At 35.2% G+C, this 19,931-nt stretch overlaps 1 protein-coding gene across 11 annotated transcripts in view; it reads right to left on the reverse strand.

Annotated features, from left to right (window-relative positions):
* CACNA2D1 (calcium voltage-gated channel auxiliary subunit alpha2delta 1) overlaps window positions 1–19,931 on the reverse strand; it is a 364,967-nt gene that overhangs the window by 108,942 nt on the left and 236,094 nt on the right. For all 11 annotated transcript variants that reach the window (XM_032107946.1, XM_032107943.1, XM_032107947.1 and 8 more), the window contains exon 7: window positions 4,659–4,790. In XM_032107946.1, coding sequence (XP_031963837.1) covers window positions 4,659–4,790 — 132 coding nt within the window. The remainder of the gene's footprint in view (window positions 1–4,658; window positions 4,791–19,931) is intronic.

Here is a 19,931-nt window from a genome sequence, read left to right on the forward strand (position 1 = left end):
GGCCCTTGTTAAATTTCCAGATAGAATTGGGAAGATTTGGAACAGCTGGGGACAGGATAGTATTTCTTTCTCAGTTTTATTTTTGTTATGAATTGCGTCAACTTTTTGGATCTTGACCAAGTGTGGCACATTCCCCCCTTCAGGACACTGCAGACCAAATACTGGCACACTGAGCCTAGGTTCAGCATTTCTTCAGAAAAGATGCTGAATCTACTCATGCACCATCATGCCACTGTTATGAATATATAAAAGTCATTTACTGAAATCTGAAACTATCAGTACTATCAGTCTTGACATCAGTATAAACCCTTTCTAGTATAACCTTTGGAAAAATTATTATTTAGTGTACTTCCCTGAGAGAGCTGAGTCAGTGTTGCTGATCAAACAGTTTTTTACTAAACATTCATCTAAATCAAGACTGTGTTTTCATTTGAGTAATACTATGCAACCAATTTTTCTTAACTAAATTTATTAGTGTAACTTGAAAGCCTCCTATATCATATTTAACTGCAAATAAATGTCTACTGTCTGCAGTCCAAAAAAAAGCATCCTTTACCAAGAATCTCAGCACGACAAAACAATGAAATGAACAATGAGAGAGGTGGTATCTGGTAAAAGGCACATTAATACAAAGTAGTTTTGAAAGTTTGTTTAATTAGCAACTGCTACAGTGAAAATAATATGCGTCCCATTGCAGTATTTTAATGAAACATTGATTAACAATTATAATCCTAATTATGTCTATAATTAAAAAGAATTTAAAGATTAAAAGAGGAACTGGTTACTTTGTACCTACACTTCCAAGCAGGCCACCAAAAAAGTTGTATTAAATTGTTCTTTTAGGTAACTGCTTTTTAAAACCTAGTGGTCAAATTACCTGCATAGATGCCTCACAAAGTGTAAGTAACTTAATATCTGTCAATTCATATTAAAATACTTTAATTAAATTAATTCATTTTTGAGCAACAGATTTGTCCAGTGCTGTGTGGTTAATTATAAATTAAATCTGAAGCCTTATCTATATTAAAGTACATTTCTGTCTGCACAGCACCAACAAAGCCCAACCTGTGCAAGCCCACAGGCAATGGATTCAAGATTTATAAAAAAAAGAAAAATTTTCAATTGAATTGAAATTAATTGTTAATTTCAATGATCTTGATAAAACACTGCCATATTACTGCTTTTAGTTTGAATCAAAAACTACTGAAACCCTCTGTCTGGACTAGAATTAGTCAAGTGTCATCTTAAAATGACATCTTAAAAGCCAGTACAAGATTCTGGAACTAGACTTAAAAAATAATTAGACAGATAGATGTACATCTACTAGTACTGAGAAGAAAGTGATTCAATATTTATAATTTGTGCTCTCTTGCCCTATCACAGAGAATCCAAATTTTGAACTTGGTGACTCACAGTTCTATAAAACTCCTCTGGTTTTGTTTACTGTTTCCATAATACTGAATTTCAATAGTGTTTGCTTAAAAAAGCCCCACAAAATAAATTTCAGCTTTCTTTCATAGCACTTTTGAAAGCCGGCTCTAACTCTTGAGTTATACATAAATTACGGAAAACTGTTTGCTTGTAGGACAAAGACTGAAAATTTCTAATATTTTAAAGTAATATTAAATTATGTAAAATTATTACATTTATAATATTTTTTTATTTCAATGACTTGACAATTTTAGCATTCGGTCTGTTCACTTGTTATAACAATTTTACATATTTTAACTATATTTAATAATCACTAAATGTAAAAAAAAAAAGTTATCATAAAATATTCAAATTTTGTGCAACTGTTTATTCTATATTAAACTGGCCTCTCTGCCCTTGAGGGAGTCAACAGCTCCTCCCAGTTTAGTGTCTCTGGCAAACTTACTTAGTATTCTTTTGAATATTCCCTAAATTGACCCTCCTCCACTGGGAACAAGGTATCCTTATTCCAGAATTTCCTTTTGATTGTAGAGGCCTGTGATTACTGAGGTCTGGTCTTACAATGGATGAAAGACTAATTTTTGACTTGTGCCTTTAAACAGAAGAATGAGCATATATTAAATCCTTCTTAAAAGTTTCATGCACTTTATATGTTTATTTTTGGATCTCTGTTATCAAATTACTGTTTAATTACTCTTGAATTGTTCAGAGCTCATAGAATAGCTAATAGAAATCTCAACATTGCTCTGGGCATCTTCATATCAAAGTGGATGACTGCCAGTAGAGTAATAGAGCTTAGACTTTCTCTTCAAAAATATGCTGTCATTCAAACTAATGAGAATATTGATAATAATGTGAGAAACTGAAATGGTTAATGGCTTAAACGTTGCTAAAATCATCTAAGAACCCTTGTACTGCTGTCCACCCACACCCACTGAAGCCCATATCTCCCCAAATATGGCTACTCGCTGGAATTTGGACTGTAGTGGGAACTTGGGATAAGATAAAGGTGATACTATGGTCTCATCATCTCAGGTCGAGGGAGAGGAATCTATCCACAAGCAATAGGGGAAGACTGGGATGCTGATGGCTCAAACATTCATGTTTTACACACTTTCTACTCAGGGGTTTGCTCACAGAAAAAATCCCATCATGCTGTTGGGTACTATGGTGACAAGGACAGCCCAAGAGCCTCCTCAGAACAGAAGTGATGCACCCTTTGCCCATGGCTCAAAGCAGTGGGACAATATCAGATAAAAACATTTGTAGCTTAGAGGAACTGAACTTTTTTTTTTTAACATGGGAGGAACGGCTGGGTGAGTATGTGTCAGGTAATAATGGGCAGGCTTTGCTATGCATTTAAATTTTGGGGTTTGATATTTCCAAATTCTTTCACAAATATCATCACTATGGAAAAATTCACCACTTTGAAACAGGCTTACCAAAGGCCAATACAATGAAGCAATGTTTTACAACTTATAACATCATTTTCAAAATGCATATGTGAAAAGCATCCACTTTGGCATATGAATCCTGAATTAACTTTCAGAACATCTGCTGTGTCATCAAACTGAGAAAAAGTTTACAAAAAAGAGAAGAACCTTGCACAAAGACCTATTCTAAAAAATCTAAAATGTGAAGGGCTTTCCAGTTTGAGCTACAACGGGAAGCAGATGCACAAAACAACACATAGAACTTACAGAGTATCAGACTGCTCTATACTGTATATGCGTGTGCAGAATTTCAGAATTGGGGAATTACTCAGGAATTTATGATGTTGTGTTCTGACAGGATTGGACAGTTGTTAAATACTTAGCTATGCAATAAATAGCAGGAGTGAATATCTGGGTTTTATACTAAATTTGTGTTTAGATGAAGTATATACAAGTAACATCTGCACCTGCAAAACAAAGAAAACAAGCTTCTCCCATTTTACAGGTGTTCTAAGCAAGAATACATCGAGATTTTGAGGCTCTTGTGTTGGTGAACAGCTGGAGTAGACAGGTTAGCTGTATATAAGAATATATTTTTCAATAGATGGGAATAATTTTCAAGTGAAATATTATTTCCTATAGATTGGCAGAGAGATACATTTAAGAAACACTTCTTTTTCAGTACTTGAAAAACATTACATAGTAAGCTGTGACAAATGGTGGTCCCACACATGATGATAGATCCCCAAAGAATTGAAAGATTTGGAAAACAAAAGAAATATTAAATTAGCATTTTCAATATTATCTTTTTTCTGCAACATCTCCCAGTATTTATTTCATGATCATCCAGCATGACAAAATAAACAGGATTCAAGTGCTATGATATATTCTTCCTGTAAACTAGCCTGAGGCAGTTTCTCTGCCTGTGCTAACAGTTGTGCTAATGATACAGTAACAGCTTTAGAATAATCCCCTTCACCCTCAGAAACACAAGCAATCTTGTTTAAACAGAAGAGAAAGGTTCTCAAAATTCCTCCTTAGGCAGTTGTAGGCATGAGTCAACATGCTTCACACTTGTCTTGTGTGTAGTGGACACATTATTCATTCATTGATAAAAGCATCACTTAGCAGCAGCAGCAGCAGCACAGGCCTTGCCTTAAAACAAGGCTTTCCATTAGATAGCAAACAACAAAAATCAAATTCAGACTACTCATGATGTAAATGCAGTAAAATATACATCTATTTAAATTAATTAGTGTGATCAAGTGATGGGATTCTTCAACTGGTGGAACAGATGCTGGTTGAAGTAATCAAGTTGTATAGACCTTAGCTCTAATAGCAAAGATGTACCTGTCAGAGGTTGTGGATTCTGAGGGACATGAACATAGCATGATGCACTTGTATTTTCACTGACGTTAAACATGTGTCTACTTCCCAGGTCACTATCCTAAAAACTAGACAAAATCTCACTTGCAAATATTCAAGTGATTAATTACACAAGATACAGAAAACAATAGAAAGAATAAAATTAAATTTTCAGCTTTTCAAAGGACATAACTTTCTGTTCCTCTTACTGAAAAAAATACTAGTTACATACTTCATTCCCAGTTCCTTCCCCCTCATACTAGCTTTACACCAGAATAATTTCACAGTCCTTGAGTTAATTCTGATGTAAAGAAACTGCACCTATTGTAAAAAACCAATTTTTAGTTAAATTTTACTGCTTGTAGATCATTCAGAATATTTTTAATGCAATATATGGCATAGGACAGTTGTCTAGGACAGTTCAGTTACCTGGATAATACCTTGCGAGCCCAGTGGCACTACCAAAGACCTGCCATAATAAAGTGGGGTCCTCTTCTCTGTTCCGCTTGAACACATCATCCAGTGCTGCAGTCCAGTTGAGTTCATTTAACACTATTGTTGCTGTCAGAGATAAAACAAATTTACTATTAGAAAGTCACATCCTAACGTGGGAAGCAACGGCTACAAAAAGCAAACTGGAATATTGAGAAAGCGATAAGATTTAATTTGACTAATCCAGAAATTAAATTTTAAGGAACGCACTTCTTTTCCTTGGGCATTTTCTTTAAATTCCTCACGCTCTTTTCTTCTGGTTGCATTATTTGCATGCCATGACTCTTGGGGTATTTGCACAGACAATATCTTCTATAAATACTTTGTTTCTGAGATGTCACTCTAATTGCACTTCCCAATCATAGAAAGGATTGTTTATAGAAAAATATATGCAAACATATAAAGTTGATGCTTACTAATCACAACATACTGCATTAAGAACAACTAGAATGACATCAACAAAATTAGGTATAATATAAACATAACAAAGGTGTCCCTTTCAGAACGGATTATATGGCAAAAAGACATTGATGAGCTATTTCTAGTGTTAAGGTGGGGCTGCATGAACAGCAGTGCTCATTATCACACACTAAACAGATCTTAAAGTTCATAGATGTGAGCTCTTAGAGTAAGGACAGCAAAGTGAATGTTAACATTTATGAGTTAGGTCATCTCCACAACTGACTTAAAATACAAGAAAATTCACATTTCAGCTAAACACTATGTTGCCAGTTACACAGAAACCTACATTCATGAAGTTGTCCTCCACCAATACTTGTTTTAATCAATCAAATAGTTTATATAATGAAACAAATATGGATTGTTTTAACATGTTCTGCAACTTTTTGAGAAATAGATATATTGAGAAACTTTAAAATTGAACATTAAATGATGAACATGTTCCAGTTTGGCCAGATTTAGAAATATATCCTCTGAGAGAAGGCAGGTCACAACCATCCCTCCCCCACCAGGTTTGGGAAAAACAAATTTTCCTTGAAGGAAAGTGAAGGAGAGAAAAACTATTTATTTAACAAACACACAGGAAAAGGAAAATAATGCTAAGTAATAAAATCTCTCACTGAGGAGAAAAAAACTGGGAAAGTGTTCGAGTCCTCCCTTTGGTCTCCTCGGAGCTGGGGCTTGGCCCAGGGCCAGGCCCTCTGTGCCCCGTGGAAAGTCCTCCTGACGTGCTCTGAGGTTGGAGCAGTCCAGTAGAAAAGGGAGAGAATCAGAAATTCCAGGGAAGGAAAAAATGTTCAACTCTCAGTCTCTCTCCAGAGAAAAAGAAGCTGAACAACTGGCCAAAAATTGACCGGGCAGCTGCAAGCCGGGCGCTTCCTCGCTCCCGTCTCGCAGCTGGAAAGAAAAGTCCCTATCTCTGTGTGACCTTGAACAAGCTGCAAACTGCTTTGAAGAAGTTTTGCTCAGTTTTTCCTCCCCCCTCTCAGGCTCAGTTTAGAGGCATAGAAAGGCACAAAAATTAATTTCTGGGCATAGGGCAGCGATATGGGATACACATCATAAAGCCACCCCAAGACTGCTACACTAAAGAGTCAATGGACTGGAGTCAGTAATCAATGAAATTTTATTATGATACAAAACACCTTAGGATATAGCTTATGATAAATCATGCTTTTCACCTCAGTCAGTTGTAAATATTCCATTAATTCTCTCCCATTCTCCTCCCCCTTGCCCCCCCCAGTCATATTAATTTTAGGCAATTTGAAATGCACAGGTAATTATGAAAAGCAAAGGCTTTTTGATGGTTTAGTCACTAATTCTTTCTTTTGTGTTTCCTAATGGATTGTAAGCAATGTTTCTTAAATTGAAGCACCTAGATCAGCAAGTCAAGAGTGGAAAGGGAACTAGAGGGAAAAAAACTTTTGCAAAGAGCTAAAGATGTAGTTATAAATCCAATGAACATTGCCACTGGCATAGAGATCCTTCTTACATTATGGCATTGTACACAGGAAAGAAAATTCACTTTGTCTTGCAAATGGGCAAGTCAAGCTGAAATAAAATCAGTTCACATTTAAGGGACCTGAGTGGCATTACAGTGCAAAATTTGGTATGTAAGTCCACATCCTAGCCCCTGCTACAATGAAAAAAAAAAAGATAAAACTAAGAATGGATTGAAAGTTAACAGTTTACAGCCCATTTCCAAAGTGAGGCTTTTAAAAGGTACTAGAGAAATGAGATCACAACATTAAATTTTATAGGCTTGTTTTTAAAGGTTAAGGAGAAAATTGCTACACCATGTATTTTGCAGAAAGGTTTATCTGTTTTTTTCAGAGTAGTTTTAAGATATTACACTCTCAAGAGATAGCTTTTTGAAGAAATATCAAATTAAATTTCCAACTCTTGAGATTTCCTGTAAGCAATACGCTCATATTATATACCTCTCCCTCTGTAAAGTAGATAATTATAAATAAATATATGTTTACTTAAAGAAGAACATTTCCCTGAGATACCATAAAATGTTAATTATAATTTTAAAATGGTTACTGTTCAATTATGTCTTTTAGATCCTGTTAGACCTGCTGTGCAATTAAGCATTGTGTACGAACTTTCTAATCTTGACTTTGTATCAGATCTTGCTTCCAGAAGTGGCTCCATAAAGTCATTAGAAGCTCTGTCACTTAGGTAGACAAGACATTTTCGGCTTGATTTTGTTTCATGTTACTCTTTCCAGTTCAGAGGGGCTGGTACCAATCTCTTCACTCTCGTGGCCAGTGACAGGACTTGAGAAAAAAGCAAGGAGCTGTGTCAGGGAAGGTTTAGGGAAAGGTTCTTCAACGAGAGGGTGGCTGAGCACTGGAACAGGCTCCCCAGGGACGTGATCGCAGCACCAAGCCTGACAGAGTTCAAGAAGGATCTGGACAATGCTCTAAAGCCACATGGTGTGACTGAGGTGTCCAGTGCAGGGCAAGGAGCTGGACTTAATTATCTTGATGGGTCCCTTCTACATTCTTAGGTAGCCACTTCAAGGCATCACCATTTAGCATATTTTATGATTCTATGATTGTAATATCACCCAAAAAATGTGTTGCAAAGAGTTACATATGTATACATACACCTCTGCACATACACAGTCATATATGTAAATATATATCTTAAATACACACATACAAAAAAAGGAGACAGTCTAAAAATAACAAAATAACTAAATACTGAAGTGCTGAATCCATACACTGGAACTGATAATTTTAGCACTTTATTAGACTTGTTGAGATTAGGCTATAAAGTAAGAGAGAAGGATTACTACATCTTGTTTGTAATATTTCTAGGAAAGCGATGATTTACAGTCAGATCTAAGAGTTTTATGATATTATTTAAGTCCCACTTTCCCCTTCCTCCTCTTCCTCTATAACTTTCTCCCAAAGACAAATACAACAGCTTAAAAAATCCAAGAATTTGCAGCAAAGGGAAAATCCGAGACCGTCAAATAGCCCAAGATATGAAGCCGGAATTTAAAAAATAAATAATATGGAATTCAAGAAAAGCAACAAGAACAGGACATCTTAACAGATGGAAACAAATAAATCTGGGAAAAGGCTACTAACAGTTTGTAATATATCTGTTCTCAGGCACTGAAAAACAGATATTCCTGTGCCCCAGAAATTCCCAGTTAAGTGCCCGAGTCTCATTTCAGTATTAAACTGTAACAGCACACATGACAGGTTCAACATATATCACCTTCCTCTTAATTCACTTTCTCATTATGACAAAAAAATTGTGTTTGGAACAGAGACACAGTTTACTTGGTGGGACTGATATGCAAATAAGTGATTGTATGATCATTAAAACAATCATTCCTGGAGCAGTTTGCTATTTGTAATTCAAACTAGATCTGTTCATTCAGGTTTTTTGGGTTTTTTTTTTGTTTGGTTAGTCGGTTGGGTTTTTTCGTTCTATTTAAAAGTATACTGGATATGCACCCACATCTGTGTTAACTAATCCACTAATCAGTAAATGAGGAAAAGGGTGCTGGGAATTTTAGTTTGAATAATTTATTTTACTAAGTGTTTTTCCAAAACTTCTATTCATATTTTCTTTCTGCTAGAGCATAAACCTTGCACTTTAAAAAGCAAAGCTGTAAATCAAATCCTCTTTTTTTTTTTTTTCCCCTTTCTTTTTTTGGAATGCAACATCTCTGGTGATAGGGAACTTCACTACCTCTGAGTTCTGATTTAAAGCCTACAACCACGTATTAGAAACTTTCCAAAGAAAAGCAAGCAGACCAAGTCTTAAACAGCAAAAAACTATTCTTCAAATGGTTCCTTATAAAATATCCTGATTCTCAATCGGCACATAAAAATCAAAGCAGTGGTACTTTCACTAGCTCATAGTAGAGACATAGCACCTGTCAGAATACCCTAATTGGAGAGATAGTTTATATTAACCTCATTTACATAGTGAAAATTTATTTTCTGTTTAAAAAAGAAATGCATTTTACTAAAATAAAATGTTTAGAGGTGTTACAGTCACACTTCTGAATATCTACTTGTCTTTCTTTTGAGTTAACTTACATACAGGAAAGCGCTTTTGACTGATAATTGGCAGAAACTCTAATTGGAGAAAACTCTCCAATAAGCTTATTTTCAATTCTACTAAAAGAAGTCTTTGAAGATTGCTACTTCAGAGTACTTCAGCTGCTACCTTTCACATGATAGAAGCGAGATGAAAAAATAAAATTCATCATCACACAATATGAAACATGATTTTTTCTGGCTAGTTCCACTGAACTCCATCCATCTTTTCATTTTTTCCTTCTTCTTTATGATATGAGGTTTAGGGGCCTTGACAAGGAATGGATTCAATTTTCCCCTGCAAATGCAATCAATAAAAAGTAGGGAGCACTGCTGTGTTCTCTTTAAAAGAACTGGAATACGTTTCTGATGATTTATTCTATGTAGAGACTCTGGCCTGCATAGAAGACAGAGAACAACTTTATTTGAAAAGCCTGGGAGCTATTTCCGATATCTGAAAATATGTGAGCTGCTGTTCCCTGATGTGGCAGCTACACAGACACTGGGGAGAACAGAAGGGAGCTCCTTAGCAGTTCATTAATCTTCTTTTAATGTCTGGAATGTATTACTCTTCCATATCCTGCTTAATGAAGTTGTTCCTTTGATTTCTTTAAAGATAAAACTGAGTAGTAATTGTCATGATTTAAATATATATTTTCAATATCAAATATTATGGTATTTAAAAGTGGGCACAGAGGGACAATACTTTTTCGAGTGTACATTTTTGCATATATGTGTGCAGACACAGACACTTCCATCTGTAGCCATGCTCATCAGATAATAGAGAAAATCTACTGAAGGCATAAACCAGTTTTCTTTATGACTTGTGCATTTCAGTATTTTTTTTAAAGATTACATTCCTTCATGTTTATGTTAAATTACACAGAATTTTATTCACTCTCCACTGTCACTGGAAAGTTGCACTGCTGTCTTCTCTTACATGGGACTAGGAAGGAATGGACATTTTATTTTAAGGTACTTTTAAATTAGATTTTTGCACTGGCTTATCCATATGTCTGTCTGTATTAGTATATACATATACACACATGCATTTTCTACATAACTCCCAAATATAATAAACTGAAGAACTGTTCTAGTAGTAACTTGAACTTCAACCCTTCGAATTTAGATGTGTGTTATAAGCCAGCTTCTTCTGTCTTGCAATAGCAAAACAGCCAAAGCAAAGGAAAGATTCTAGTGGCTTCAAAGTGAAGGTTTTCTCCAAGGTAGCTGGTCCTTTGAGTGGCACTGGAAACCTGAATATAGATATTTATGCTTTCCATAGAAAACCATAGGAAAGTGTCCAACTCAAAACAGTCATCCAAAGAAACTTTACAGCTGGTTAGAAAACAGTTAAAGGAGAGCAATAGGAAAATTTTGAGAGATAAGGGAACTGGGTAGTATTTTATCCACCCTCTCTTTTAGACTCTTAACTTTTACCAAAACAAGGCAAATGCCAAGGCAATGTATCTTTTTCACTCAAAGCAAGGGAGGAAAAGCAAAAATAGGTCTTTGAATTTAACAAACAACAGTTATTATACAGTGACATTTCCAATTGGATAGGTCATTACTTTATGTGATGCTCTGCTGGATCTTGTACATGTTACATATCTTCATACTTGTTACGAAATCTTGTTTTGAAAGAAGCATTTCCATTTCCTAGCATATCATAATTTAAAATTAGTGGATGATCAGAACTGTTTGGGTAACATGTATTTAGTGGTGAATAAAGCCAAAGTACTAAAATACAATTTTTAGCATGTGGAGCAATTATCGAATCAAATAATTTCAATTTCTATCGAGTAGACATATCACACTCTCAATTAAAGGTATAAGTGATAAAATGTCATGTACTTTTTTTTCCTTAAATGAACAACTTCTCCACTCCTCATTAGATATTTGACATTATGTCCCAGACACTTCTATAAATAATTTCATGAAGAAGTCACTGAAGTCTAGAATAATGTTGTGTCTGCTTCAAATCAAGTAAATTAATGCTATATGTTGTCTGCTGCCTGGCTTAGCTGCCACATGCTGATAGCCAGACAAGCACAGTAAAATCTCATTAAAATAACTAACGCCCAGGAGAAGGAAATGAGAATAAAAATGTCAAGAACAGGAAAGGGAGCTAAGCTTATAACTCAACAAAAAAAGAGTTAATACAATGCAGAGTCACAGATTCTTTAGTATACACTCATAATTATTCAACAAGTTGTTTATCTCTACAAAACACAAAAGACAATCATATTGTGAACTGCAACCCATTGTTGACAACAGCATTTGTGTATCTTACATGTTGCTGCCTTGCTTCCTCTTACCTCAAAACATACCAGGATGTATTCCAGAACGGAATAATACCCGATGGAAACCATACAGTACTGAAGGTTATTTTCTGGGAAGATGGCAAGAAGACAAAAAGTATGAAAAACACTGCTCATTAGAGTGGTTCTAGAGGACTTTTCAGATTTTGTACTGATATGTACAGTCTAAGAACCTGCTGATTCTTTATTTTTATTATTATAAAAATACTAATTATATTATTCACTATTAGTTTTACAGATTACTTCAAAGTAGGACCTCTATTTAGAAATAATTCCTTCCGTAAAAAAACCCCCAAACCCCAAAAAACTCCCAAAAAAACCCCAAGAAAAAATCCAAAGAGACGAGTATGTTGTGTTTTTATGGAAATATAAGGGATTAAATATCAAAAACCACCCACATATTTCATGTATTAACTCTGCTCTTCCTTCACTTTGCTCTAATTTTTTGTTAGCGTTTCAAAGGATATCATAGTGACATTCAAATTAACTATACAGATATGCTTGAGCTTTAATGAAGACTCCTCTCTCTAAAAAAAATTAATTAGGTGTTAACAAAACCAAATAAAAGCAATCAAAAGACTGTCTGGAAATGCTGTTCTGGAATAACTTATTAAACTCTGTCTTCATTCTGCCAGAGTATCACCACTTCAATAACTTTTTAATCACGAGAGCACCTTAAAAGATCAGTAAATCCCAAGCAGTAGCTGGGTTAAGTGAAAAGGAAAAGGGCTAGAACAGACCAATTCATGCAAAAATGCTCTATTTCTTACCTTATGCTTTCTGCTTTTTTTTAACCATTTTGCTGTTTTTCATCACATTTTGTTTTAATTGTAGTCTAAAAACAGCTAATTCAGAGCTGGATACTATCCCCTGTTGGTTTTATGTAGATCACCTCTTAAAGTTCTTGCAGTTATTCTTACAACATACATAATGTCCATCAACACTTCCTTCTATCCTCTCCCCACCATGGCAAATTGGAAAGCACACGTATCTCCAGTAAAAATAAAGATGTGTTAGTACAATTAAATAAAGATCACTCATCATATTGTTTGGGATTCTATAGGTTTGTTTCGTCCATCATGACAAGGAGATGAACTGCAAGTGGACAAAATGCTGAAAATGGCCGCTTAGATGGACTGGGAAGAACAGAAAATCTGCCTCCTGAAAGTAGACCGAGGTTCAGTAATGCAACCTAAAAAATGAGTCAGAAAGCAAGCCCACCTTCAAAAATGGGATGCAAGAGTAAGGATGGCACTGGCACAATAACAAATAGGTAGAAAGTACTTAAGAATAAATTAGAACAGGCAATTAGAAGGTCTCTTTTAGAGCAGAAGGTCCTAGAATGGTCTTTTGCTATGAGATACCAGCAAGCAGCCCAGATCTTTTAAGATCAAGCTTGATCAGTTTAACAAAGGAATGACATGGGCTAGCTAGATTAAGAATTGGATTTGTCAAGCAAAAAGCTGCCCTACTCTGATATGTCACCCTTTGTTACAAATAAAGAAAATGTCAATTTAGAAGCTTAAATTTAGTAACCACAAAGATGTATTTTATACAGTGTTAATGGCAGAGCAATAATTGGATGTAAAACCACTTATTCATCTTTAATTAATGAACATTAAATGCTTGCAAATAAACTATGGATATTTATATTGACTTCATATATATTTCTAAATAGAGTACCTACATATTTATATTTTATATAATATAAAATATTCAAATTAATTATTAATATTTTATTGTAAAATTTATTTTCTTATATATGTAATATATGGAGAACACATATTTTAAGAAATATTAAAGTAATACAGAGGATTTGGTTAATGGATTCTAATCTAATCCCCATATAGATGAAATATTAAGGAATAGCAGGCTGGTTTATTTTATTTAAATATATCTCTGGCAACAGAAATCTAAGACACACCAAGTGTGAGGGGAATACAGCGCACAAGCAGGAAACGTGAGAAAAATGATGATGAGACAAGGTCTGTTTTATCACCTGAGCTGGTACAGATGTCACAGCTCCTGCTCCTCATCAATATTCCAACCAGCTCATGGATGAGCCTTACAAATTAAAAATAATGAAATTTCCACAAACATTCTTTTTTGTTGCTCTTCTTCTTCTTGTTGGCCAAAGCTTGGTTCAAAGAGGAGGTGGACTGATATTTTCTGAAATTCAACTACCCGAGGAAAAGTCCCCCTCTCCAACAGAGGAAAATCTGTACCATGTGCAACTGCATCATGCATTCTCAGAACAGAAAAACAGAATAGAAATTGTTATTCTTGGCCCTAGCATCATCATAGGTATTGTACTCTGACTGTTAAATGTGTGGTTTGGTGTTGTTCTCCAGATTACATAGAGGGAATATGAATAAAATTCCTCTCTCTTAAAGATCATGGGGCTATAAAGTACCAGAAAGTTGAAGGCTTGCTGCCTGTACAAACAGAGGTGTTCCTCACTCTGAAAGTTTCTCACTTCTATTTCTTGTTATAAAGGCTTACCCTGTTACTTTACAAGAGGAAAAACACACTAATTTTATTTCATCTACAGCATTTACTCTATGAGGAAGGATACACAGACTCCCAGTCCCAGTCCATTCTTCTGACATGCCAAGCTGTGTTCCATTCTTGGACTGAATCCTGGCCTCCCTGAAGTTAATGATAAAAATTTTACTTCCCAGGGAACTGATTTCATGCTTCATCTTCAGAACACTGTAACCCTTCGGTGTTCAGCCACTCTGTACACAGTATTTTGGCAGTCTGATGCAATAATCAGATGACAATATTAGGAGTTGGGCTTATTGCTTTAGACGTTTTAAGCAAATGCAAAAAAAAAAAAAAAAAATCCTTATAAACCACTTCATAAGGATCCAAATGCCTTTGAAATAATAAATATCTCAAAAGGTTCTTTGAGAACATAGTAAAATTAAGCTTCTTTGTAGTCGTTTTTGTCTGCTTCCATGTCATGGGTACTCTCATGGGTATATATTAATCTGAATTTTCGCTATTCGCTACTTTAATCACTCAGTATAGCAGTTCTTTGTTCTACAATGTCCAGACGAAAATAAATTTTTGCAATCATGTGCTTGCTGAAGGTCTCCTTGTTTTTAATTTACTTTGTGAATATAAAACCACAGGACAAGGCAATAAAGTTGCAGAAAACTGGAATGGGATGAAGAAAGACATCTTATCTTACACCTACTTTACTGTTTAACAAGAAATTTTATCTTCTTATAAATACCTACCCTAATGGCCTAAAGTGTACTGCATTTTAGTTGCTTTAGCCTCCCATATTTAACTAACACTCATAATCCTTCCTGAATGTGTAAATACTGCATAAACAGAGCTCTTAAAATGAGAGAAGCTGCTGAGTTTGAAGTTTCTAAAGGCTTCTATATGGATTGTTTCCAAAACTAGGGAGAGAAAAATGTATTAAGGAAACACAGACACAGCTGGAGCAATTTCTATGGTGTGAAAAAATGCACATGGAAACAAATTAGTTAAAAATATATTATACAAAACCCTGAAGTCACACAGTATTTTAAGCAGCAATTTTCAGCTGAAGTCAGGGAGTAAGGATACAGCGTGCCATATTTCCCAGGATAAGGAGGAGGATATAAAAGTATGAATCTGGATTTAAAATAAAGTGGAGGAGTCATATCACATAGTGAAATAAACAAAACTTCAGCCTCATTCTTACAGGCATTTCTACACATATATAACTTCTGTATTTGATAAATGAAAGAAGCAAAACTGATTGCCAGCAGCTCAGCGTCCGCTAAATCTCACTGTGCTCTGCATCAATTCAGATGCATCAATTCAGGATGTACTCCAGGGAAATAATGGCCCAATCTGCTAATAACCCATTGCAGTAATTGTTTCAAAAAAATGAAAAGGAAAGACCCAATGTTGTTTATTTTTTTTCTTTTTCATATAACTTTCAGAAAAAAACAAACAAACAAAAACAGCAACCGAAAGAACCAATGAAGCAACAGAAAGCTTCTTGTAAGAAACTCATTACTTTGTTTTTCTAACAGCATACTGGTTTCAGTGGCTTCACCTGTATCAGCCAGAAGTGGAGGGCAAAGGAATCAGGTATGTATATTGAAAAAGTTGCTACTGGGATTGCGATATTCATATACAGGATTTGGAGATTTTATTTTCTGCTACATCTGATCTGTGCTGTAGCCTGAATGCCCACTAACAGCAGACGTGGGCCAGGGGCACTGTGAGAGTGCACCTTCTGGTCAGGCTGCATCGGAGGGAAATCCAGCTGCCACTCTTGGAGATGGCTCAGCAATGTCAGCTGCAGTAACTTGGGCCCAACTGTTTTATTCCAAAGGGCGTTTCTGACCTGAACTACAGTCCTAACGTAGACAGCTCCAGCTCTCATGAAGCAGTAATGGCCAGATAAATCAGGCAGCTGAGAGTAAGAGCAACCTGCTCTCCGGTGGCAAAGAAGTTCACAGTCAACTGGCAACACTTAATTTCATACTCAAGAGTGTCATTGTGTCTCAAGCACACTGTCACCTCACAATATTAATTTATCTGTAGCAGCAGATGTATTTGGAACATAGCAGTATTTTCTAGTATAACTGCAAGGAGAGGACACTCAACTTATTTAACAAGACGGGCCTGAACATAATAAAAAACAAACAAAACACATATTTTTACAGACATACAAAGAAATTGTAACACATTTAACAATGAACTTCTTATCTGAAAACAAATGGCTTCCTTGATACAAATATTCTGTAGACTAATGGCCAGCTTCCCACCTGTAGCAAGTGGACATATTTTCACTAAAGCCACTGTTATGTTATTCCAGTATATAATATGGAAACGAGACTGATTTTTATAAGTATTTGTTTCATCATTATAACTTGCAGCCCAAAAGTAAAATTAAGGTACTTTCAGTGTCCAAAACCACTCCACATAATAGTTAAAATTTAATTTAGTAAGTTCTTCTAAATGTTTTATGCATATAGCAGTGGCTCAGAAAAGGAGACATCACCAGTGGAAAAGAAACCAGAGCTGGGCCCCTGGTTTATGGAAACTGATGTACCAATACTGAAGGCACTGGTGCTAAATCAATTTGATGTATGTGCTTTTAACTTTGATTCTAATGCTGACTTTCAGGAAAATCTTTGGTGCATCACAATCTTACTGAACACCTTCCTCAGCTATAGAACAGGAACAGTTTATTTATTCTCAACGTCAGCATCAGATTCAGTATTGAAATATAAAGCTCTTTAATGTCTTAAAAGTCTTTTGAATGATTTCTTGACATAATCTAGCTCTGTGGCACAAAAGCAGCTTTATGACATACATAGTTCCATATTGTTTATGAATCAGCATCTGGCTAGCATGCTGCAGTTGTAAACTCACGTCATATGTAAAAAAATTACTTTGTGCATTTTTTTCACAGCCTCAATCCAAAAAATGGAGCAACAACTGATGCCTGTAGAGCTGTCAAACAAAACTCACTTTATGATGTCAACCTATGTAGTAGTTTTTCATTTAAGATCTTCAGGCTTCCTATCAGTGGCAAAATGTAAAAAAAAAAAAAAACAACAAAAAAAAAAAAAAAAAAAAAACCAAAAAACCAAACAATTTCTTTTGAATTCAAGAGAAAAAAAAAATAAATGGCAAAAATATTTCTTTTTATTAAAATAAGACATACATATTTTTGCAGAAACAAACAAAAGGTTGTTTTATGCCTTCAGTTATGTACAAGAGAGAGACAAAAAACAGGCAAGATAGAAATGTTCTGGATAACAAGCTCCTACAAATTTACTTCATGGACAACATTTAAAGAAACATTGTAGGACTAAGCAAAGACAATTATTTTCATAGCCAAAGACAATTTTTCTCACAAAATGAGATTTCAGGTCCATGACCTAGTGAGTAACCATCGGGTATCTATCCCTTGTCTCCCTTCTTGACAGCTTATGCCACAGCAAAGCATAAGATACTGTCAAAGGCATCCGGTTCTCACTTTGTGACAACATACAACAAACCAGAAAAGCAGACAAGCTATCCATCATCGGCTGAGAAGAGTATAACCCCTAAGGCAAGGGAATGGAGTAGAAAAATGCTGCAGCTATGCAATTTGTCACAATTAATTACTTCATTATTAATGTATTATGATTCCATTTTGTTAAGTATGATCTAATCAAATAAGTAGAAATCTTTCATGTCTTGAAAATTTTAAAATGATAATTGAGACCCAATATATTTAGACAAATATGAGCAGGGGATGGAGGGAAGAACTCTATCAGTAGCAAAACAGAAGTTATTGGAGAGTTCTGCCCTACCCTTCAATTCCCTACTGTCCTCCCAGTTTTGGAAAAGCAAAAACAACTACTCAACATCCCTCTGCCTCTGACCTCTCTTTCCCTGTTTTCTGTGACAGATCAAATAAAGACTAGTTTTGAAAACTGAAGGAAACTTTACTGACTAGAAATGGAAGAAAAAGTGGTGCAGAATGAACCTGATGCAGAAATGAAGAGACATTAATGAAAAATTAGCTGAAAAGGTGTGTTCTGTGCAGGTATGTAGGATATACCAAAAAGTGAAAAGAATTTATTTGGGAGATCTATAATTGGAAGGAAAAAATGCTGTATTTTGAGACAGTACGTCAAGAATAATGTTTGTGAGACAACAAGAAAGTGTCTCCTGACATTACCTTAACAATTAGCTCTGATTATTCAGAAAGGAAATGGGAAATAAGACAGTAACTCCATCCAATCAACTGAAACTGAGCTACTTGCAGAGGTGCACAAAAAAAATCTTTAAAAAACTATGTGTTTTGTACTATTTTCCATCATCAATCAAGAAAAGACATATAAAAATTATTTTAAAAGCATATATACATGATTTGCAGCTAAATAAATTTTAAATATTCAATATCTTCTGGATTAGATGTTACATAATTTTGTAAATACATGGTTATATATGTGTACATATACATTTCACATATGTTTGCAAAAGCAGTGAGTAATCAGTTCAATCTATGGACGAGAGTAAAAATATAGTTCTCACACTGGAGTGGGAAGAAGCTGAGATAAACAGCTATTTAATTTTGCCTCAGGTTGCATTCAGCCCTACTCTAGGCTTTCATAAGCCATTCCAGCAATTTATATTTTGCTCATGATCTTGCTTCATCTGCCTAGAGCGTTCAGTGTTTGCATCTAGCAAGACTGTGCTAAGGATTAAATAAAATGAAAAGAATAATAATAATTTAAAAACAAAATTTAAAAAGCCCAAAACAAACAACTGGAATGTTTGCTTGTTGTGTCTGAAAAAATGCAAAAAAATAGGCTTACTGTTTAATTTTCTAGAATTTTCTGGGTTTGCAATCAGGACATAATTCACCGTTTCATCCAGTGACTATATTCGCTGACTTAATCAGCATTGTATTACCCTAAATGTCACAAATAATGCATTCTTCAGTGGGATCTTCTAGTAAAACCTGAATTAGCAGAATATCAGCAGCACAAAAATACAGATTTAGTGATGTGAGTAGTCTCCCTGATATTAATGCATATTGGGATGCTAGGTGGGAGAGTTTTCCTTCCAATGTGAGCAGCAAAATTGAATACCAGCATTGTCAGCCACTATATCAGCATTGCTAGCCTTTTAATTATTATTTGTTAGGTCTTCAGAGTATATTTAATAGAAAAACAGGACAAAACTCTAATGCAGGAACTCTGGTTTGCTCTTCTTTAGACTGCTACATAATCATGGAATGGTTTGGGTCAGATGGGGACCCTGAAGACAATCTGGTTCCAGTCCCCTGCCATGGGCAGGGACACCTTTCACTAGAACAGGTTGCTCAAAGCCCCATCCAACCTGGCCTTGGACACTTCCAGGGATGGGGCATGAAAATGCTCATCTGCCTCATCTTTAAGCTTAGTGACTTCAAGATGACCCCCGGCTCTGAAACACTCAAGCAATATTTCTGTCTTTTGAAAGTTTAACTACCACAATGCATGAAAAATGCTAATGGATCATTCATGAGAGAACATGAATCAAATAACTTATCTGAGCAAGTAGCAAAGAAATCTCAGCACTATCACAATTTTGATCTTCAGAGATAAAAGGTGAATTTAGCTCAGTGACAATCAATCCCTTATTGAGAGTTCAATGGAGTTTGCTGTATTACTTTTTTTCCTTTCCTATATCTATATCTGCACATATTGGTGCTATTTGAATTATTTTTCAGTAGTCAATACTAGTGTTAAGAAATCAAGGCAACTTTCAGAGAAGTGAGCTTGAAACACGAATAGTGAATAAATTACTTATCAGTGCCATAAAGAACTGGCACACATCTCCTGAAACAGTGTCATTACAGTTAT

The sequence above is a fragment of the Corvus moneduloides genome, chromosome 4 (genome assembly GCF_009650955.1).
Source record: "Corvus moneduloides isolate bCorMon1 chromosome 4, bCorMon1.pri, whole genome shotgun sequence".
Taxonomy (NCBI): Eukaryota; Metazoa; Chordata; class Aves; order Passeriformes; family Corvidae; genus Corvus; species Corvus moneduloides.